General features: G+C 34.7%; 2 protein-coding genes and 1 long non-coding RNA gene across 3 annotated transcripts in view; 1 reads left to right on the top strand and 2 right to left on the bottom strand.

Annotated features, from left to right (window-relative positions):
- LOC107685432 (uncharacterized) overlaps positions 1-16,258 on the top strand; it is an 18,874-nt gene extending 2,616 nt beyond the window's left edge. The window contains exons 2-4 of the long non-coding RNA XR_001633953.1: positions 9,414-9,458; positions 15,641-15,693; positions 15,776-16,258. This is a non-coding gene — a long non-coding RNA (uncharacterized LOC107685432). The remainder of the gene's footprint in view (positions 1-9,413; positions 9,459-15,640; positions 15,694-15,775) is intronic.
- Positions 3,976-7,469, bottom strand: LOC107685431 (uncharacterized). The gene is made up of 6 exons (XM_016482005.1): positions 7,329-7,469; positions 5,652-5,707; positions 5,242-5,529; positions 5,117-5,149; positions 4,923-4,964; positions 3,976-4,828 (listed from the first exon to the last, which is right to left on the bottom strand). Exons 1-6 carry the CDS (start codon positions 7,331-7,333, stop codon positions 4,629-4,631), a joined length of 624 nt encoding a protein of 207 aa, XP_016337491.1. The 5' UTR covers positions 7,334-7,469; the 3' UTR covers positions 3,976-4,628.
- LOC107685430 (uncharacterized) lies at positions 9,304-11,907 on the bottom strand. Its single transcript, XM_016482002.1, has 5 exons — positions 11,745-11,907; positions 10,170-10,523; positions 9,734-9,889; positions 9,557-9,606; positions 9,304-9,444 (listed from the first exon to the last, which is right to left on the bottom strand). Exons 1-5 carry the CDS (start codon positions 11,761-11,763, stop codon positions 9,334-9,336), a joined length of 690 nt encoding a protein of 229 aa, XP_016337488.1. The 5' UTR covers positions 11,764-11,907; the 3' UTR covers positions 9,304-9,333.
- Positions 16,259-23,485: the final 7,227 nt, after the last annotated feature.

Here is a 23,485-nt window from a genome sequence, read left to right as displayed (position 1 = left end):
TATATATATATGTATATATGTGTGTAAGTAACATGTTGAAAAGAAACCAATAACACAGAAACTGAAATAAAAATGTGACCTGCTGTGACTTGTGTTGTGTTTATGATAAATGCAGTCAGGTGAAATTGAAACTCAGCAGTCATGGGATTTACAGGAAAGCCACTCCCAGGCAGCTAAGTTTCTGTTTCCAAGAAGTGGCATGATATAAATAATTAAGTCAGCAGTGAACTCTAAGGCATTAGAAAATAGCCTTTATAGTGTTGACCTGAATCAACCGGATTCAAAGAAATCCCTGAACCATTATATTTTAAAAATAAACACGTACATAACAACAATAAAATGTTCGTTGAGCTTTCCTTTTAAAGAATGCCCTGTTTTGTGTAAACCGGTTTAACCACAGTATAATGTCCTTCGTGTAAGAACTTGTTTGATCTGTTTGTTTTCGAAACTTTAACCCATTTAGCTTAGAAGGACAAAAATATCACTGTGCTTGCTTTATGCTGTAAATTCAGCCATAAATGACATTCAATCAAAAATTTTTTTTTTTTTTATGTCCAGTACAATAGATACTTGTTTCTGAACAGTGTTAAAAGCCAGAATGAATTTGTATGTTCTGTCAATAAAACTTGAAATCATTTGTGTGTTAATACAGTCGTTAACACAAAGCATTGTAGATTTGGGTGATATGTCTTTAATATCTCTGTTGCCAAGGGTACAATGTAAATGGATCTCCCTCTGTGGGATTCAGATCTCCAACTCAGATCAGATTTTAATTGCTGTGCCACACCTTTTTTGGTGTAGAGACTAGAGAGACATAATGTACTAGGTTAAATGTCAACACAAAAACGTTGCTGAAATACTGCTGTTGCAGGCAAATGTTTGAATATGTTTATGCCGTATATTTTTATGGTTAGAATTATGCCATAGTTGTCTGCTTTGGGTGGCAGACTGGCATTACTCTGTTGGGTGCCATATCATACATTTCTGCTTTTTAAAAAATAAATATTTCAAAGGAATATTTATTTTTAAAAAAGCAAAAATGTATGATATGGCACCCACAGAGTAATCCTACAAAAAACCCTCATTGTAATGGATGCAAGGTCTGATAGGGTTACATGTTGGATTGCGTGAGTGTATTGTTGTGTTATGGAAATGTAGTTCCATAGTATCGTGGTTTCTATGAAAATGAATTCACTCTAAGCAAATAGACCCAACCCTCCCCCTTCCATTACGTATGAGGAAAAAGAGTGCACACTTTAGTCTGGTTTAGGTTTTGCAATCATTTGTTGTTCGCAAAAGCTTTAAACTTTTTTATATGACATTTAGTTACTGTTACTGTTAACCATTTAGTAATAAGTTACTGTTTAGGTCAGACTGAAATGTAACTTAAGTTCATGTAAATGTACTGACAGTGCAGTAGTTGCAGTGAGATATGAAACATTATGTAACCGTCACAAGGTTCAATGTGACCTCCAGCTGTGCTGTTTTTTACATGAACAATATAAACACTGTATATATATACACTGAACAAAATTATAAACGCAACACTTTTGTTTTTGCCCCCATTTTTCATGAGCTGAGCTCAAAGATCTAAGACTTTTTCTATGTACACAAAAGGCCTATTTCTCTCAAATATTGTTCACAAATCTGTCTAAATCTGTGTTAGTGAGCACTTCTCCTTTGCCGAGATAATCCATCCACCTCACAGGTGTGGCATATCAAGATGCTGATTAGACAATGATTATTGCACAGGTGTGCCTTAGGCTGGCCACAATAAAAGTGCCAGACGCCATTGTATGTGAGCATTTGCCCACTCAAGTCGGTTACGATGACGAACTGCAGTCAGGTCGAGACCCCGATGAGGACGAGGAGCATGCAGATGAGTTTCCCTGAGACGGTTTCTGACGGTTTGTGCAGAAATTCTCTGGTTATGCAAACCGATTGTTGCAGCAGCTGTCCGGGTGGCTGGTCTCAGACGATCTTGGAGGTGAAGATGCTGGATGTGGAGGTCCTAGGCTGGTGTGGTTACACGTGGTCTGCGGTTGTGAGGCCGGTTGGATGTACTGCCAAATTCTCTGAAACGCCTTTGGAGACGGCTTATGGTAGAGAAATGAACATTAAATTCACGGGCAACAGCTCTGGTGGACATTCCTGCAGTCAGCATGCCAATTGCACGCGCCCTCAAAACTTGCGACATCTGTGGCATTGTGCGGTGTGATGAAACTGCACATTTTAGAGTGGCCTTTTATTGTGGCCAGCCTAAAGCACACCTGTGCAATAATCATGCTGTCTAATCAGCATCTTGATATGCCACACCTGTGAGGTGGATGGATTATCTCGGCAAAGGAGAAGTGCTCACTAACACAGATTTAGACAGATTTGTGAACAATATTTGAGAGAAATAGGCCTTTTGTGTACATAGAAAAAGTCTTAGATCTTTGAGTTCAGCTCATGAAAAATGGGGGCAAAAACAAAAGTGTTGCGTTTATAATTTTGTTCAGTGTAATAACCTTGTGAAAGATAAAAAAAGATATAGCTGTCACAAAACAGTGCAGTACGTTGAATAAATAATATATTGCTCATCTTATTTTATGAGGTTAACATTTTCATATGATTTTCATAAGGTATTTACATAACATGTTTACCAGGAAGTACACACAGCCCTTATTCCAGGAAGCCAAGCCCTGATGATAGATTGTACCTGCCCAATGTCATTACATGAAACCAAACAAACAGCTGATTAATGTCATAGAAAAACATGGTCTGAAAAGAATGAATGATAGGTGTGTTTGTGCTTCAGGGATAATAAGACAGATGTTTTTCTCATCACCTTATTTTTTCGCTACAGTCAACTCTGGCTTGCTCACTGGTATTTAAAGACATTAATATAGATATCCTGTTAAACACGGACAAGTACGTGTTCTGTAAAACTCCTTTGAAATCAATTGTATTATGAAAAGTGCTATACAAATAAATTTGTCTAAGCTTAGTCACTGTGCATGATGTCATAGCAAACAGTTTGTCTCAACTTCAAGTCAACAACTTTTTCTCAGCTTTAACATTTTTAAAATCTTTGCATGAAAAAAATAGATATGTGTGTGTGTGTTGCACATTATACAGTATATTTAATTTATATTCAGTGATTGTTAAATGCTGTAACACTTCAGTTTCCACTAGGGAATAGGTCTTCAAACTTGCTTCTGGGGGCCCACTGTCCAGCAGAGTTTAGCTACAACCCTGATCAAACACACTTGAACCAGCTAATCAAGGTCTTCTAGATCACTTGAAAAATCACAGGCATGTTGTGCTGAACCAGGTTGGAAATAACATTAACAGGACAGTGGGTCCCTAGGAGCAGGGTTGAAGACCTAGGCACTAGGGGTTTTCTAAAGTTCAGTTCTATCCTAAATGGCCCACCCAAATTTTAGGAATACCCCCCCCCCATATAAAGCTTTTTCAGCATTTCTTCATGGTGAAACACCATCTGCAAAATGAAGAGAAACTTAATTATGACTGTCTTGGGTAAGTGTTGCTCTTATGTTTTGCTAAATTTATATGAATTAAACATTCTAAATTAAATATAGTTTCTTAACTAAATGTTAGGTTGGTGTGAGTAATACTAGCCATATGGTTCAGTTTTTGAAGGTGCATTTTAAAAAGTGTTTTAGTGAATAAGGAAAACATTGATCCTCATCAGTTTGGAACGATAAGCATGAAGTCAGTTATTTCTTGAAAATGTGTTAATCATTGGTTGTTCATGATGAACTCATTGTAAATGAACAACTGGGTAACTTCATGCTTATTGTTCCAGGCTGATGGGGAAAAATACCTAAATGTCATTTGCAAAATTATAAAAACATTAGTAAAAACATGCTTCTGCTGTAGAATTTACAGTGAAGCCTTGTCTTCATTCAGCAGGTTCAGTTTCAACAAACGGCCTCATAATTAAAGAAATGGACTCAAGGATTTGATTTATGTATATTTTCTTTATTAAAAAAAAGCTGTATAGCAGCCACTCATTATTATCTACAATTTTCACAATATAAATATGTAATGAAACAGCTTGATTCCATAAGTTTCCAGTAAATGGAAAAAGATATGCCTCCACCCAGATTAATTCCAGATGATCTTTGCTATTTAGAGCTAGAACAGTGTCTAATAATTCTTTGAAAGTTAGAAACAATATTATTCGTGAAGTTAAACATATGCAGATATTTAGTGTTTCAATATTTTTAACAACTACTCTATAAGAGCGGATGCATATTGGCAACATTTCTGAACTACATTTGCCCACCCTTTTGTTTGGTATTGTGCAAACTTTCTTTCCCTTACTGTTTGAAGTTGTATTGCCTTTGCTTTCATCATTGGTCCTTGGGGGCCCCAAGCAAAGACAATACAAACGCAAACTGTAAGGGAAAGAAAATTTGCACCATATCAAAAAAAAGGGTGGGCAAATGTAGCTCAGGCATATTGGGGCATAACTTTTCTTTGCTGACGTCAGAAGAATTATGAAAATGTGACGTCCTGACATAAATCTGAAAAATCTAACGTTTCGGTTCTGATGTTCATCCTTACGATATGCTGTTGTGTCCACATTAAATTTAAAATCATGCACCGGCATAGTTACTCTATATATATATATGGAGCAGTTTAGATCCTGACTTGTCATTTTTACTAGTTTCCTCTTTTGGGATGCATGCATGGATAACACGGATAAACAGCAATAAGACCACAAGCACAGCCAAACACAAACAGGCATAAATAACCCATCTGATGTAAGTATTAGGCAGACTGGTTTCAGTTTGCAGGTGTTTTTCATCTCTGGTAGCTAAGACAGAAAGAGGGGAAAAGCATATATTGTAAAGACTGAAAAAGCAAAATGATAACTCACAAAAATAATTATTGTTTATAATGTTATATACCTTGTTTTGCCATAGAAGATGCAGTGCTTCTAATTGATTGTTCTGTGGAAAGATAAAAACAATTTTGTCTAATTATGCTCACTCAATTCATTCATCTTAAAGCATTAAGCATGAGAAACTAATGTTTAATCCCTGTGCCAGCAAGACTCAACAGAAATAAAAACGGAGTAAAAAAAAAAAAAAAGTTAACAAACCTGAGGATGGTTTTGGTTTGCATTGTTTTGAGTCTGTAAAAATATTTTATGACACCTTTAATTAATGACCTCATAAAATATTTTTAAAATAAACATAAGATTAATTTTGGAACTGCTTTATTTACCTCTGACAAATAGCGTAACTTCACAGCTCGGTTTCCCATCAATACAGAGAATATATATGCCTTGATCTGACTGATCACATCCATCAATGTAAAGGGATAAATCTTCATTCAACTCTACTGTCCTGTTCATGAAAGTATCTCCTTTTTTGCGGTCTCCGTTGTAGTTCCAGATCACTCTTTCACCAGAATCTTTTTTCCAAAGTGCATTTATCTCCACTTTGCCCTCGATATGATTCTTTGGGTCCAGACAGGACAATGTAGTGTGATCACCCTTACACTTTGTGAAACCTCAATACAAAATAGAACTTACATTATTTGTTAGGAACAATAAATATGACCTGATATAGATATTAAATTGTAGTAATTCTGTAAGAAATCAAACTTGCATTACTTTTGTATAAAGTGCTTACCTCTATTGGCTGTGCTCAAGGGAATCAGCAGGAGGATCCACGAGATACCTGTTGACCTGCAGGTAAAAGGTGTATATTTAAATATATGAAATATAGCAGTTAAAGAAAACCAGTTATATAAGGGGAATATTTGCTTGTCCTGAAGATAGCCTACTAAATTTGACCAGTAAATAGGGCTTTGTTCACACTGCAGGGGAAATCTGTTTGCTTGTTTTGTCATATTAACTGACAAACTGAAACTTTAATTACAATGAAAAATTGTATTTCAATCTCAAACTTTCAAACCACCTACAAATTTAGCTTATTATGCCTTGTTTATTATGCCTACCCTTTATACTTAATTAACTAATGAACGACACTTTTCACTAAATTTGATAATACAAGATAAACAAAGTTACATAAAACATTTCCCAAAATGTACATACATAATTCCAAACGTACATAATAACAGAAATACACATTCCAGCTATTACTTCAATATTTTAACTAATACATTCACAATTTATTAATACATATAATTATTTATCACCTTGCATTTATACATTTTCTTAAATTTGCAAAGTGAATTACATAATTCCTTATCACATTTATTCCATAGATTTACCCCTTTGACAGATATACACCTATTTTTTTTGCATTAGTTCTTGCCCTACCTTTTTAAACATACATTCCTCTTAGATTATACTGACTTTCTCTTATTTTGAACAGCCTCTGAATACAATTTGATCAAATTATTTACTTTACATATGCTGTATGTCAGTATTCGCTGAGATGGCTTACCTTAAAAAAATACTGAATTAAGATTATTCAAAAATATACCATCATGGCCTGAACCCATAGTCCATTGTATGTATAATAAGAGATAAACGGTGACCTGAGCAAATTATTAGGTCAGTGTTAAGTGCAAAGCTTCGCTGTAGTATTGCTGCATTGCAAAGTAGATGTGAAAAGTGTTAAAGTACAGCCATTATAAAATACAAAGTGTTGCTGTGATCTGTAGGCTAAACATGCAAGTGCAGCCTTGCAGATAAATTGTGGAAACAGTCCACTGATCGGGAAAAATAAGAATACTCTGTAAAAAACAAACAAACTTTTGCTCAAAGGTAGAGTTGAGACACATTCCCAAATCTGTAAGGAAACATTAATACTTAATATGAATATTTATTTACATTTTCTTAGGTCTTGGTGGAAAATTATAATTTAGGCAAATCATATAGGGATATCCTCTTAAATTAACCCCTTTGTGAAACAAAGATGTATCCAATTGTTCCAGACTGGCTTCTTAGGAATAGCTGTTGCTGTGTAAAAATCGTAACAGCAGGCTATAACAAGTTAAAACATTTGAGCTATCTGAATGAGAGAGAGAGAGAGAGAGAGAGAGACCCAAAATACTTTCACCCCCTTCGAACAACGGCGAATTTAAAACTATTAATTTACACAAATACACATTTATTCAATGCAAAGTTTTATTAAAAGTAAAACGCACCGTAGTACTATACATGTTTAAAACAGTGCAATCGATGTATTAAATAGGCTACAGTTTATGTTATGCAGTATTAAATTCAGCTCCTTTATTTGCGCGCAGTTTCAGACTTTCGGGGACGCCTCATGTGGTAACGTTAGTTCTCCAGGATGATCGAGCTCTTCTGGCCTGAAAGTATTAAGCTGCATACTCACAGCATTTCGCGCTGACATGAGTTGAGTTCAGTTGACTGTAGATGTCTATAGTCTCCTCCCTGTTTCTGAGCTCAACAGTGCCACATACGCTCTGACTTAGTTTGCGAGGAGATCGCTCCCGTATATCAGGAAAAAAAGGTTGGCTATATCGACTACGGGTGGCGCTTATAGTAGTAGCTAACGATTGCATAGTTTAGTACGAGTCCTCTACTACTCTACTCAAGTGTGCAGTGAAGCCATTTCGGTCGCCATCTGGTGGCTGGATGCAATATATATTTTTACAGTCTATGGTTAATAATACCAAGTATGGGACGGGACCTGTTTTTATACGGTCTATGGACGGGACATGAACCAATACATCTACCAATAGCCAACGACTACTCAAGTGATTTTGATCAAACAATAACCACTGTTGTGTGGACTGTATTATTTATGTATGTATGTATGTATTTATTTATTTGACAAGGAAAATACTAATTTAATCTCTTTTTACAACGTCTTGGCTCACATCTCGTTCTACGCTACTCTTTTCCATAGTGTCCATATGTCTGTTCCTTATAAATAGGGCCTATTTTTGGAGCAGCATCTATACATTTTAAAGTTTGGCTGCTGCATAAATTGAGTAAATGTTCAGGAAAGGGACAATAAAAACAAACGTTGCTTAATTGTACATCCAAAATGGCATATACGGGTATAAACTACCATTATAATAAGGATGAGTCAGTTGGTAGCCTATATAGAAAGTAAAAGCACATTTATGTCCAGGTCTGAGGGAAGTACCTATCCTACGCAATTACTGATCATGATCATTACTCGTCCAATGTTGTACCCGGAAAAGGTTAATGCGCAATCCTGTTTTTTTCTTCTCTTCTCATGTTAATGGGTTTTATAAAACAATGACCTCACTAAACAGTGTCTCCTGGTGGTTATGCCACTGTCTTCCAGTATGTTGTTAACAATTAATCAATAAAGAAGATCTTGCTGTGCTGAATGATATGTAAAGAGACATAATATAAGCACTATGAAAATACAACAACAATGATGAACTCCTTAATGGGCACAGCAGGATTTCGTCGGCTCATAGTGAATACTCAGGTTTTCTTTTACAACACCGAAAGACCTTTTGTGCTAATTTAATTTTAATGCTTGCTTGAATTGTTGATCATCCTGTTTGCGTTTTATCTTGCATGACATGCACAGCATTGGTTGGTCTGACAAGTAGAATTCCAAATCAAAAGCACTTGGACCTAATTTGATTTGCACAAGTGAGGGTCTTATTCTAATATGCACCATGTTTAGCATCAGTAGTTCTTAATTTCTCTCTGTTGGTGCTGTAATCCAATGATGAGCATTCACCTATAGCCTAAACTAAATACTTAATTTGTGTGATTTAAACTAAACATAACTGCAACTTTATTCGTCAAATTTATAAAAAATCCTTGCAAATGGATTTTCTTTAATATTCATTATTCCATAATGGCATGACACACTTCGAGCACTAGATAGTGTTAAATATGTTTGTTATGGTTGCACAAAAACAAGTAACACCATCCAAACATACAGAACTGTCATTAAAATCTGAATTCTTTGCTGATGAAGTTAAATTCTGGCGTATGGTAACATTATCAAAAAATGTTATTATTCTGTGGATATACAGTAATGGTATATTTAATTATTGAATAATAATCTAAATGATGAATATTGTCTTCATTGACCTCTTTCAGGTTTGATGATTTTTTTCTCAATACCTCCTAGTTGGCATAACCATTGATTTACATAACTTTTACTTTGTCAAAAATATCTCTAGGTGATATATTACATTAAATAGAATGTTCAGGTTGTTATTAAATTTCTTATAGAGACAAAATGACTGCAGCAGAAATATTAGATTTTTGAAAATGATTGTTCCTCTGTCATTTGTATACTGAAGTACCAGATAATAAAACATGTTATATCCAGCCTTTGTTATGCAGTTTTTATTTATTTTGTACAAATGCATTTCTTTTCATTTAATGCTTGCATATACTGTGTCCTGTGTGAGATGATGTTGTCCTCTGTTTCTTTGTGTTTTATTTATATTTACAGATGCATATGAAATTCCATCAGCTTCATTCTCCTGAAACAGTAGAGGTAAATGTACATTTCCATTTGCTAACCAATGAATAATGTAAATATATATATATATACATATCGAATTTAACTTCTTTAGAAGTCTAAAAGGTGAATACCTGCTCGTCCTGTGTACTTGTATGTAATGTCTTTGATTCCTTTAAGTTTTCTGAAAAAAAAGGATAGAAAAAGAAAGAAATAAAAAGAATAGAAAATAAAATAAATTTGTAATTTATACAGTTGAACAGTTAAAAAATGTTTAGGAATGTACATGAATTGTGCTATGTGCTGCTAACCTTCTTTTTGTCTGTTTATTCTCCAGCACATACACACATTTGACATCAGTGAGAGTAATAGAAGTACACAGATCACAGGCAGCCATATTGTGGTACTGATATAATTACCAAGACCAATAGTTTTTTTATCCTCTATCTCTTCTGTATTCTGCTGCTCTACATCAGGATAAGGAAAATATGGCAGGATTTTAGGATCTGAATTGTCAGTTCAGTTTGAACTCATAAAATACCATATATTGTATAATATTATAGCATTTTTTTAAACTCAACATAAATGTACTGAAATTCCCAATGACTTTCTGTCAAGACAACAATTATTTTACTTTTTCAAGAATGCAGTCATATTTTCTTTTCATGTTTTTCATTGTTCACCTTTGCTCAAACATTTTAAATGAACAGGCCTATGATAATGTTATTCATTGAAATGCATGTATACCTTCATAGTCCAGTTTTGTGCAGTGAGTTTGCTCGATCTTATAGTCAGTGCAGCAGTAGAGCATGAGATCAGTGTCAGTGATGTTCATCAGAAGCAGAGAGTGAGTGTTTGTGGATGAACTGAGAGCTCTTATCCGACCTGCGTAACTGGGGTGAATATTGGAGGGCTCTGGTTTAGATTTACCTCCATAAAGATATTCTAGTCTCAGAATTCTGATAAATGTTTGGTTTCCATTTGTAATGATCCAGGTGATCTCTTTATCATTTTTAATGCTACAGGGCAGTGTTGTGTTTCCTCCTGGATCAACTTTCACTGATGATCCTTCAGTGACAATCATTAAGACAACACAGAAACCTGGAGATTAAACAAAATCAAGTATTACGACAAACTGGCTTTTTTTTTTTTGTCGTTGCAAATTGATGCAAATGTTCTTTATACTGTACATTAATTGCTAATAGAACCGAGAGAACTGAGAATAATACTTCATAAATCAGCATTGTTTTTCCTAATAAAGTATTTCCTAGATTGTGGAACATAGTTATATTTGTCTTCTGTTGTCAAAATGAGAATTAGTAAGGGACCAGTTTAGAGCATTGGAGGATGATGTTATTATTGCTACTTTTCATCATAAACATATCAATAATTCAGTACACAAACGAATGAAAATTGAATGTATAATGACTTCAGAGTGTATTTACTCCAATTTATTAATTTTTTTAATTGAAATCTCAATTTCACAATTTCACTTTTTAAATATTTTTTTTTAGAATATTTGATTTCTTGATTATGAAACTAGTTCTTAAATTCTATTTTTTTTAAACAAATTATATATTTTTTTACCTGCATAAGTGAATGTTCTATTGAGAAACACTTGCTGTTGTTCCAGTTGCTGTGCACTTTGCTTTCAGTCACAGTGACCATAGCAGTGCTTAGGCCTTTACCATGAATGCTACTGTATATGAACTCTTCACATTCATGTACAAGACTGGCTGATTTAGAACTGACAGATTTAGTTTCCACACTAACATCCTTTTGAACTTTTGATCATGAAATTAAGGTTTTCATTTCCATTTCTCAGTGGTCCAGAATCTGGTTTCAGAAAAGATCACATGCATTTTTCTGGACCAGTGTTTTTTGTAGTAAGACATTACTAGAAATGCCCACAATGGCTTCAAGCTTGCCAAGAGAATGCATTCACAATCAGACTCAAATCAAGAAAATATTCTTTTCTATTGCTATATATTCTTAAATATTGTCACTTTTTACTGTGAACATTCAGCAGTCAGCCATCACAGACAGAAAATCTGAAAATCTATCAATTCAAAGATCATTCTATGAAGGATTCTTTATGATACCACATTATAATATTGCAAACTCAGTCAATCTCTCTCCTAATACATTTGAAGAAGAGGTCAGAAAAAAGTAAAGTTATAAAAAATGCCATTTTTTGTCCATTGCTAATTTCAGTCCATCATGCACAGAAAAACAGACACTGCTTAATCGTGCACTCATATGCGTAAACACATAGGATACATATATTAAGCAAAAGGAGGACACATAAAGCCTTTGGCATACTTATCAATCCTCTCAGCATGATTCTCTCTGGGCTTCTCTCTCTGTGGATGCAAGCAGAATGAAAGACACTTGTGGTGTTTTCCCCTTTTATTTCATAACGTCATAGATGCCCTTGACTCACCAATAGGCAATGACCCTGTGATAGAAAAATACACAGAGGGATGCAAATTAATGTACAAGCAACCTATAGGAATGGATCAGTATTTTACTTGCCAGGTTGTTTACAGTTACTTATGAGGGCGACAGTAATATGAGGGTGAGTAAATGATGACAATTTTTAGTTTTGGATGAGCTATCCTTTTAATTATCCAAGTTGTCATATAGTTGAGTATTTTAAGAGGGTAACAAATTCCAGGGTCTTCAAAATCAACTTAATGTGAAATGACACAAATGTAAGATAATAATGTATCATTTAAATTATGATCATTCTTTTGAAATGAAAATATATCAATTATGGATGCAAGAGCGGTTGAACAATCAATAATGACTTTGCTTTTGTCATCACGTTATTCTGAGGTCTTTAAGTTATCACACTTTTCTAATGCTACGAGTTGTGAAAAAACAATTGCCATTGTGCTTCATTAAATAATCAAATTTAGCAACAACCTTTCAGACTCAATCTTCTGGCAAAAAGAACCTAAGGATTGTACAAGCCACATTTTTTTTTTCATTCAAATTTACAAAACTAAATTAAAAGCACACCACTGAGTGCATTTGAGGTTTAGACCCACTGCATGGCAAGGAATGGTAATGAGCATGGCTGTAGGCTGAGTTCACCGAAAATGTTCATTTTCAAAGCAAAAATAGATATCTTATTAAGTGGTTGTTGTGGTGAAGCTCTCACAAAAAATATCAATGGTCGCAGAGAACCGAAAAATAAACGTTGACTAATGTTTCAACTGAATGCTCACACAATACATTAAATGTTTTAGTTAAAACGTTCATTGATTCAAATGAATTTCAATCACAATACTATAATAAAGCACCACTAAGGCTTTGATCACTGATGAGACTTTATTATTAATTATTTTTTGTTTCAAACATACACTTACTTTTCTTGCCTCCAGTAGCTACTTCCCCTCTGCTGTCTCAGCAATCATGACAAACACTGACACGTAGCTGCATCTCTGTGGAAAGATGTTTTTGTGATTTTGTTTATTAAGAATATACTACAAATATTAACAATAATTGAAATGATAGCCCAGCCACATTGCAGTCTTTTCTCAAGATTACTTGCACTATTTGAAATGCTTTTTATATGCTAAAGTTAATAATGCATCTTAACAAAAACAGATTTGGAGGAGCTGTGGTCTAGCTTTTAAGAAATGTGTTGAAGCCCCTGAGTTCCTGTATCAGGAAATCCATGTGCGTAACAAGAAAACACTGACATGACTGAGACTTCCGCAGGAGGTACTGTTTGCCTTACAAAGTCTTAGCAGTGTCATACCACAATGAATTCATTAAAGAGTTTACTATAGGACTAAAAAAAGGGAAAGAGAAACTGAACAGACCAAATAAATAAATTAATTAATTCAATGCAGGTGGAAATCCACTACAGACCTAGAAGAACATCTAAGGTACTGTATGTGAAGGTAGGATTCCAAGCCAATTAAATTACTTAAACTGGACTGGACCGACTATCCACAAGTTCTAAAGGTCAATTGACTAACATTGAGGTGAAATTCAATTGTAAATAACATCACTCATAACTTATTTTTACTTTAGTGAATGAAAAATATTCTGGACAAAATTCACACTAAAAATGGACACAAAAATATCAACATTCCTGCAGAATTTACGTGGATGATCATTCAGTAAACATTAGTCATGATTTGGTGTTATCTAGTGTTGTCTGTGTACTTCTCTTGCTTTCTCTAGCAACAAAAGTCTGTCGGGGCTAAAAGTAAAAAAGAAGAAAAAAGTGTAGGTAATTAATACGAACATTATGTCCTATATGGCATTAAACCCACAATTTGGGTTAACCTAATGTTGGTAAGAATGAATGAGTGTGTGTGTGTGTGTGTGTGTGTGTGTACGATTAGGTCAGTATAAAAACAACACAACAGGGGGTATCTCCTCAGCCACCACCAGTGTGCAGCATCCACCTGGATGATGCGACGGCAGCCATAGCGCGCCAGAACACCCACCACACACCAGTTTATTGGTGAAGAGGAGACAGAGTGATAAAGCCAATCAGTAGACATGGGGATTGTTAGGAGGCCATGATGATCAGAGGCCAATGGGCAAATTTGGCCAGGGTGCCGAGGGTAAACCTCTACACTTTTCGAAAGACATCCTGGGATTTTTAATGACCACAGAGAGTCAGAACCTCAGTTTAACGTCTCATCCAACAGCAACCTAGTTTTCCCAGGAGGTCTCCCATCCAGGTACTGACCAAGCTCAACCCTGCTTAGCTTCAGTGGGCAACCAGTCTTGGGCTACAGGGTGATATGGCTGCTTAAAGAAAAGCTGATATGGCTTATATATGTACATATTTTATGTACATATACCATATTTTGAGGATAAATTTGTACTCAGAAGTGAGCTAAACCTGACAAAACCTCTTTTGAGGATGTCCTCATTTTGTAAAAATGCAAAATGTTAGGGTATGAATTAAGTTACAGTATTTTAACTTGCTGTATCTAAAAACTGTAGAAGTGTGTGTGGTTCAGGTATTCCCTACATTGTAGGCAACAAATGTCCCCACAAGCAAAGTAATACTTGAAAATATCTTGAAAATACAGTATCTTAAGGTTTTAAGTTTTGTTACTTCATGTTATTTTAGCTTATCAATACAATGTGCTATCTAACCAACAATATCTGATAAAGGGAAAGGGCCTCTAATGCAGCTTTCTGTTAACCCCATGACTGTGATGATGGTTTCACTGTGTGTGAGAGAGAACATGATCCTAAGACTATTTATATGTGAGTATATGAAATGCTATTTGATAAGCCAATACAGAAATGCAAATGCTTTTATTTGACCAGTTCTGTGAATATTATTGAGTCCTGTATAATAAAATGCTTGTGATGTTCTTCACCTGTAAGTTGCTTTGGATAAAAGCATCTATTAAGTGATTAAATATCCATAATTATCTGCGTCATGATTTTTATCATGTTTCATCTTCAGGTTTCAGTGTCTTAATGATTGTCACTGAAGGAGCAGCAGTGAAAGTTCATCCATGAGGAAACACAACACTTCCCTGTAGCATTAAAAATGATACAGAGATTAACTGGATCATTACGAATGGAAACCAAACATTTGTTAGAATTCTGAAACTAGAATATCTTTATGGAGGTAAATTTAAACCAGAGCCCTCCATTATTCACCCAAGTTATGCAGGTCGGATAACAGCACTAATTTCTCCCATAAACACTCACTCTCTGCTTCTGATGAACATCACTGATACTGATCTCATGCTCTACTGCTGCATGGACTTCACACTTGAACGATCTCACTGCACAAAACTGGACTATCAAGGTATATGTTTCAGACAATTTCTATGTACATTCAAATATATTAATTTAAAATGAATGATCATGTGAGCATTTAATGCTTTTAAATTCAGTATCAATTTTAATATCAATTTCCTTGGAAACATAACACAGGAGAACAAAGAATGTTGTCATATACTCAGCATTCTGTTAGGTGATGTAGATTTCAGCATTGAAGATGTTGATCAGGATACAGATACTATCAGTCATGAATCAGAGATCGTCTTATGGCTGCCTGTCGTCTGTGTGCTTCTGCTACTGTTACTGGTGTCAAGTGTCTATGTGTGTTGGAGAGGAACAGGACTGTGAAAAGGTTGATTTTACTTGAGCATGATTTTAATTTCATGAATACCAATAATGGTTTCAGTAATGTTTTAGTATAATTGTTTTCTCATTTAAAGGTTGTGGAAGAACTAATAACCTGAACCAGGACTGGATTCACAATAGTGTTCAGGTCAGAATCTCTCAGTTTGGTAGTTAGTAGTTTGTAATTACCACATAAGACTATCACATTCTCTTTTTTTCTTGCTTTCCAGGGTAAAATGGAACAAGATGATTGGACACTGGCTGACGTTTTTTATACACTGATACCGTAATTGATTATTTCAAAATTCTTTTATTCACTTATCTTCATCTTTTGTCTTATTTAATACAATGTGTCTCTTTGGTAATCAGAGTAGTTTGATAACCCCTTTTTTTCAGATGTGCTTCAATGTGCAGATTGCTATGAATTGTATGTTTAACACTTAACTGTTTATGTCAATGCTTTATGATATGTTCTGCCACTTTAAATGTCTAACTTATGCACATGAATAATGACAATACTTGCAATGGCCTATACTCTTGTATTTTATTGTGACTATATGGTATCAAAAAGCTCCTCTCTCACAGCAGCCTTTTAACAATGTTTCCTGTCTGTGATTGTTGACTAAATGTAGCTCATGTGCCAGCAATTTACAAAGCAAGTCGTCTCACGCACATTGAACAGAGACACTCTATTTAGAGAAATACTTCTAATAAAGTGATAGCAGAACTGAAATAGAGAATTAAGAAGCTTTTTTTTTTGGATGCATTTTCTTGTGGTTGTCTAAAGCAATGACTTTGGTGGACATGTCCTAAACCTTTTATGTTAGACATTATGTTCAGTGGCTGTTAACTACATCCTGTTTTTCACTGCTGCTGATGGTTGTTTATGACCACATATAGCACTTAACCACAATGAACCACTAATGGGAGAAATGTGCTGTGGCATCTGACCAGAGAGATTGTTTCAGAGAACAACGGATGGAAAGATGGTCACACCACTCAGAATGTAAATGAGGTAGCTTAGTAGTCTTTGATATATTGCATGATGTTTGTTTAAAAGGGCATTATTGTGGATTGATTAATTAACATTTAATTTGTTCTAATAATAATTAAAACAGGTGTGAATAAAAAAATGGTATCCATAAGTTTAAATATGTATTTTAATATATATTACATTTTATGATAGCAGATAATTGACCAGTGCCTGATTTTTGTTGGCAAAATAGATATAATAAACAGTAATTAATTAATTAAATAAAATAAAATAATAAATAATAATAAATAAATAAATAAATTAATTTTTATTTCTGTATAATACCTGGAATTAAATAAAATAAAATAATAAATAATAATAAATTAATTAATTAATTATTTTTTATTTCTGTATAATACCTGGAGAAAGCATCTAGCCACGCCCTGCTATTGAGATTAATGTGAACAGATACTGTAGCTCTTTGCAGGTATTAGTTCACTTTGGTTAAGCCCATTTCTGACACCTAGCGGCGGAATTGCTCTCTACATTTTCAGATTCCTAAATGAATTTAGAGTCGGCTCTATTATGGATTGTTCGCGAATCGCGATTCAGTCGGAATCGAACAGATCAAACCGTTTCCAACTCGTTTGAAGTGGTCTTCCGCTGATCTACTGATCTACCTCTGGATACTGGATTAAGTGAATATTTACCTACAGTCAATTGAAAAAAGCATCAGTTTGCAGTGATTAAGGAGGTCTTTTTAAAATCTGCAGGTGACGCTTGCTATCTGATACCATCACTGTACTATGGTAATTTTGGTCAACTGTCACGTGTTTAAAATATTATAGATATGATGTGTTCATAGATTGGTAGGCCCTATTGATGGTGTCGTTTGCCAACAGAAAAGCCTCGCATGTGTAACATATAAAGAAGGCTACATAGTCCTTTAGAAAATGTTACATTTTTGTTTTTGAACATCTTTGTTATTGTTTGGGGATATATTGTTACTTTGTTCATTTTTCTTTTTTGCAATGCCTATTTAGGCTATGCATCCCTGAAAATAATTAGTTTTTTTTGCTTGCCAGATATTTGTTTTCTACTGTTTCAGCTGTGCTGTTTTACAGGCACAAAACAGTTCAAAATGCAAGGACTGACATTGTGATTTGATCAGTTATTACAAGGCGTTCTCTACTATGGCGCACATGCTATCACTGTCGCAGAAAAGCCTGTACAAACCACTGAGAAACATCAACCACAACTCAAACCAGTAAATGCTGATCATACTTTATTTGTAGTTTCAGATTGCAATTGTTCCGTTGCAAATTGTCATGCTATCATGTCCATGTTTTCTCATACAGATCAGTCACTAGCATCACACTTCTTGCCAGGAGTAACTTTTTAGACAGTAGTCACTATAATGGATTATGTTAGCGGGAGCATGGAAGCCAGGAGCTAGTCCGCATTGGTTTCAGCTAGTTGCTTTCTTTGAGCTGTGCCGCAAAAAAAAAAAAAAAAATAGTTTCTAACATGGCACCACAATATCCACAATCATCAGTTTTTCCCCTTTACTATTTATGCAGTACTAGGGTCCTCTAAATGGTTGCTAGACTGTGAATAGTGAGTAGTGTCAGGGTGGTACTGAAATGCTGCTTGCTACCCTGAATCAAAATGTTCTGATCCAGATTTGACGCAAAGTCTGATTCATAAGTAGTAGTAGGCCCTATATGTTTGTATAGCTACAATACCACCACTAAAATGGTGTAGAACACTATATTAAATATTTGAACACTTATTAGCATTTTATATTGATACAAATGCTTGAGTTTACAACTTACAAAAACTGACGAATTTTCCTCCTCACCCATGGTTGCCTAGGATCACTGCAGAACTCCCCCTGTTCAGTCTCAAAGCTTACAGAAAGAATAAATACATTGTTAAAGATGCACTAAATGTCAGATGCCATTGATTTTTAGTACTGATGTGTGTTTTTTCTAGAGAGTAACTGTGATTCTTACATGACGGCCCTCACACATGGAAGACTTTCCCTTTGCATCCTGAAACTGATGATGGGATCGATCACCTCTGCTGCAGAGATGTTAGTACAGCATGATTTCACCTCTTCAGCATCTGCTGAAAACCCAAAACAAAAGCAGAGTAATCCACAATATTTTGCAAAGTTAAATCAGAAAGAATACTGTACAAGTTAGAAGCACTTTACCTGTTATAGTCCAGATCACAGATGCAATGACCACAGCAGCCAAACTCCTCATGAGGATCCTGCATGTCTCCATGTTCACAGCTGATCTCCAGCTTTCACTTTATTTATCTGAGAGAATATATTCAAGGTTCTTGTTAGTTCGCCTTAAGTAGTAATAAGGGGGGAAGGAAAGAGGAAATTGCATGGGCTACACCCTGTCCATTGCAAGCACATTTATTTTTGTGGATGATTTAATCATTTTTCCATCTCGTCAGCAAATCTGGATATTTGTGTAGTTTAGTTTGGGAGTAAACAATCATTAGCGGCTACATGTTTAGGAAAATGACTACACTTACTGCTAATAAATTTGAGGTATGGTTAGGTTTAGATGTTAGGGGTTAGATTTTTGGGTTAAGGATTGGGTTAGGTTAGGGGGGAAATTAACAGTGTAACTAAAGTTTGAATTAAATTCTTAGTAAAAAAAAAAAAAAATCCTAAAATCTTGGTTTTAGGAACACCTGGATGACATTTATTTTATAACCTTGCTGTAATTTCCGACATTAGAAATATGAAATAGAAATATGAAAGAAATTCATATGGGTTCCTTCAATTAATGGTCTTAAATATGATTAAAGACTGGACATAGTTAAAAAAAAAATTTTCCCCCCTGAAAATTTAAAGCAGATAAAAGAAAGCAGGTAAGTGAAACATATTGATCAATATTCTCATAAGCTAAAGGAACATCTAGGTTTTTTTTTTTTTTATATACTAATGAAATGAACACAGTATTGTCATGGTTATAAACGTCTTTGAGATTAGACTGTGTACAGAAAGCTTATATTATAGCATCCACACATAGATGTGGTCTTCTTTAAGGAGGGATTTGTACCTTTGACACATCCTTTTAGCAGTTGACAAAAATTACAAACTGATGTAAATGGCAACAAACCACAGAGAGAGAAAATGATCCTGGTACAGATTATATGTGAGTATGTAAAGTTCTCAAATGCTCTATGTTCAGTGATGCTATTGATATTAATTGATAAATTGCTCGTGATTTTCCGTGTTTGTAAATTGGTTTTGATAAATACTTCTGCTACATGATTAAATGTCAATAATCACAATGATCCAGACTGTCAAGTACGTTTTTCTTGGATTCACATTTTCCATATAAATCAAATTATTTTATTGTTTCATCTTCAGGTTTTAGTGTCTTAATAATTGTCACTGAAGGATCATCAGTGAAAGTTGATCCAGGAGGAAACACAACACTTCCCTGTAGCATTAAAAATGATAAAGAGATCACCTGGATCATTACAAATGGAAACCAAACATTTGTTAGAATTCTGAAACTAGAATATGTTTATGGTCCAGAATCTAAACCAGAGCCCTCCAATATTCACCCCAGTTACGCAGGTCGGATAAGAGCTCTCAGTTCATCCACAAACACTCACTCTCTGCTTCTGATGAACATCACTGACACTGATCTCATGCTCTACTGCTGCACTGACTATAAGATTGAGCAAACTCACTGCACAAAACTGGACTATGAAGGTAGGATTTTTTCTTCATATTTTTTTTTATTAAACACATTCCTAGGTTTATTTTTAATTTAATTGCTATTTAATTGTTATTTTTAATTTAATGTTGGCCTAAAATAAAAGGAAAACAATGTGACCACTTACTTAATTTTGCTTCCTGTGAATCAAAACTCATACTAAATTAGAAATCTATATTTTTCTGTGTTGTGCGTAGAAGTGAGCACTGAAGATGTTGATCAGGATACAGTTACTATCGGTCATGAATCAGTGATCATCAATATCATCCCATGGCTGCCGATTGTCTGTGTGCTTCTGCTACTGTTACTGGTGTCAAGTGTCTATATGTGTTGGAGAGGAACAGGACTGTGGAAAGGTGATTTCCTTTTAAGTTTAGATGGCATTAAAATACCATTAGTTTACATTATATTTTCTGTATAATTGTGTTCTCAATAAAGGATTTGCAAGAAGTAATGACCTGCACCGGGACTGGATTCACAATAGTGTTCAGGTCAGAAGCTCTCATACATTAGTCTGCTAGTAATATAAGACTGCATTTACCGTATATGACTATCACATTTTCTTTTTTCTCACTTTCCAGGGCAACATAAAGTTGGGTCATATGTGTCCAGATGATTGGACACTGGCTGAAGTTATTTATACACCACTAAATACAATTTTTTGTATCATCATTTCAAAGTTCCTTTATATACCTATATCATCTTTTGTGCTCATCACATTATATTGCTTTTATTTAATTGTATCACATTGAATGTTAAAATGAAAAACAAAGCTATGAATGAACTTTTCTTCAACTATGTGTAAAATACTCTTTAATGTAAGCACATGTATTGCGTTTGCATCACCTGTACTGTTGTCTTGTAGCTCTGGTATTATATTGTTGTGATCATAAAGCACCTCTTTCAGACTAAACTTTTAACAACATTATTTTGATGGATACTGTTTAGTATGAAAAAAGCAAGAAGCAGTTGCACTCTAATTAGGATAATGCTCTTAATAAAGTTCATACAAACAAAATGAAATGAAGAAATAAAAGTCTTTTGGATGCTTGTGGGTGTCTGAAGGCAACGACTTTAGTGAACATATAAGCTTTATATTTGACAAATATTCTGTTCTGTGGCAGTTTAACCACATCCTGTTTTTCATTGCTATCGGTCACAATAGTCATTTATTATAACTCAATATAGTGCTTTTTCACAATGAACCACTAATGGGAGAAATGTCCTGTGGTATCTGTGCTACAGGCCACAGCAGGTCCAGAGAGCATGTGATCGTTTCAGAGAGCAACAAATGGAAAGATGATCACACCACTGAGAAAGCAAATGGACTGCTTATATGAATTTAATGCATTACATGTTTTTAAGATGAATAAACATTTAATTAGTTCTAAAAAACAAATGTGTGAATTTTAAAAACATCCATAGTTTGTTAAATAACAATTGTTTTTTAGATGAAATAGTGAAGTCACACGTCAGTACTTTATAATACAGATTGTTTCAAAGCAGCTTTACAGTGATAAACAAAAAAATAGTGATTCAGTGAAGCAAACAAAATTAAATTCTGCCGTAAAGCAGCTCTAAAAAGACAGACAATAGTAAATAGTAATTATTTACTTGAAATCAGTTCAATGTTGATTAAGTTTGGTTCAGTATAACTGTGTAAACTCCATAGCATTTTTGAATGAGGTTAATTCATCTTCTATAAAGCAACTCTGGAGAAAACAATGATGTCATCATCCAGCTCAGTTCAGTTCTCGTCCAATAATATCCATGCAGTCAATAATAATGAATAATATTGCCAAATAGCCTATCATGTGTCCCCAACTAAGCAAGCCAAAATGCGACAGTGGCACCCGAACTCCATTGGTGACAGAAAAAAAAGACCGAAAAAAAAGGGAAAAACCAAGCTCAGTTGGGGGACCAGTTCTCCTCTGACCAGACAAACCAGAGTCAATCAATCTTTTGAGTGATGGATTGCTTGCTTTCTCTGCAGGTATAATAGGTTTCTAGATTAAGAACATTTCTGACACCCATTTTCAGATTCCTAAATAAACCACTACAATTTCCACTGATTTCCGGTTCTTTTCCACTGATTGTTTGCGATTCTGTCTAAATCAAACAAATAATGCATGCGCTGAGCTCGTTTGAAGCGGTATCTACCTCTGTAACTCGATACTTAACACAGAAAACAAGAGGAGTGTTGGATCAAGTACATATTTGCCTGCGGTCAACTGAAACAAACCAAAGGCGTCCGTTTGATTGTCCGCACACGCCACTTTCAGATACCATCGATCGCTGCACTGCAACAGGAGGTAGGTTATTTTTTAAAACATAATTTTGAGAAATGTGTGAGTTAAATAAGTATTTTGAGCAGTTTGTTGCCCAGTTTCCCTTTTAGAAGGGTGCACTCGTGAGTCCTGACCCAAATTTTTCAAAATTTGCATTTTAATTTTAAAGCATATAAAACAGTGAAAACTTTCCCTTACCAAAAAGTAGTATACTTCAAGTTTATTTTATTAAGTATACTTAAGTAAAGTTCAAGTATTCCTATTTTTTAGTTTAAAAGAAGTATACTAATAGCACACTTGAATAAACTTCTTTTTCGTAAGGGTTGTGTTGATAGTGAAACATCTCTTAACAGCCATGAGCTAAAAATGATCTAATATGACTTTTTTTGCTGAAACAAATTAACATATATTCTCTTAATAATAGATAGGTATGTGCCCCCTCAGATTTCTGAGCCAAATGCATTTTGAATGCAGCTTCCAAAAGACAAAAATAGCCGAACAATATTTTTTATATTTGATACAATCGCACTGGTGTGATTATATCGTTCAGTGCGGCACAGCATCAGCTGCTGAATTCAAATCTGCGTTTGCGCTTTGGCTGGCGCTGAGCCAGAGACAGACGCGTTTTTACAGTGCTGCGCATTATAACCAATCACACACGATTATGTTGAGCTTATGAATGCAATGATCAATCAGAGACGTTCAGATGAGTCATCGCTGAAACGCAGTGTTTTGCTCTCATCAGAAACAACAGTGCGTATGTTTGTACGAATGTAAGTATACTGAACAAAATTATAAACGTAACACTTTTGTTTTTGCCCCAATTTTTCATGAGCTGAACTCAAAGATCTAAGACTTTTTCTATGTACACAAAAGGCCTATTTCTCTCAAATATTGTTCACAAATCTGTCTAAATCTGTGTTA

The sequence above is a fragment of the Sinocyclocheilus anshuiensis genome, unplaced genomic scaffold (genome assembly GCF_001515605.1).
Source record: "Sinocyclocheilus anshuiensis isolate Anshui unplaced genomic scaffold, SAMN03320099.WGS_v1.1 scaffold862, whole genome shotgun sequence".
In the NCBI taxonomy this organism is placed as follows: domain Eukaryota; kingdom Metazoa; phylum Chordata; class Actinopteri; order Cypriniformes; family Cyprinidae; genus Sinocyclocheilus; species Sinocyclocheilus anshuiensis.
This window is presented reverse-complemented; position numbering and strand designations above follow the sequence as displayed.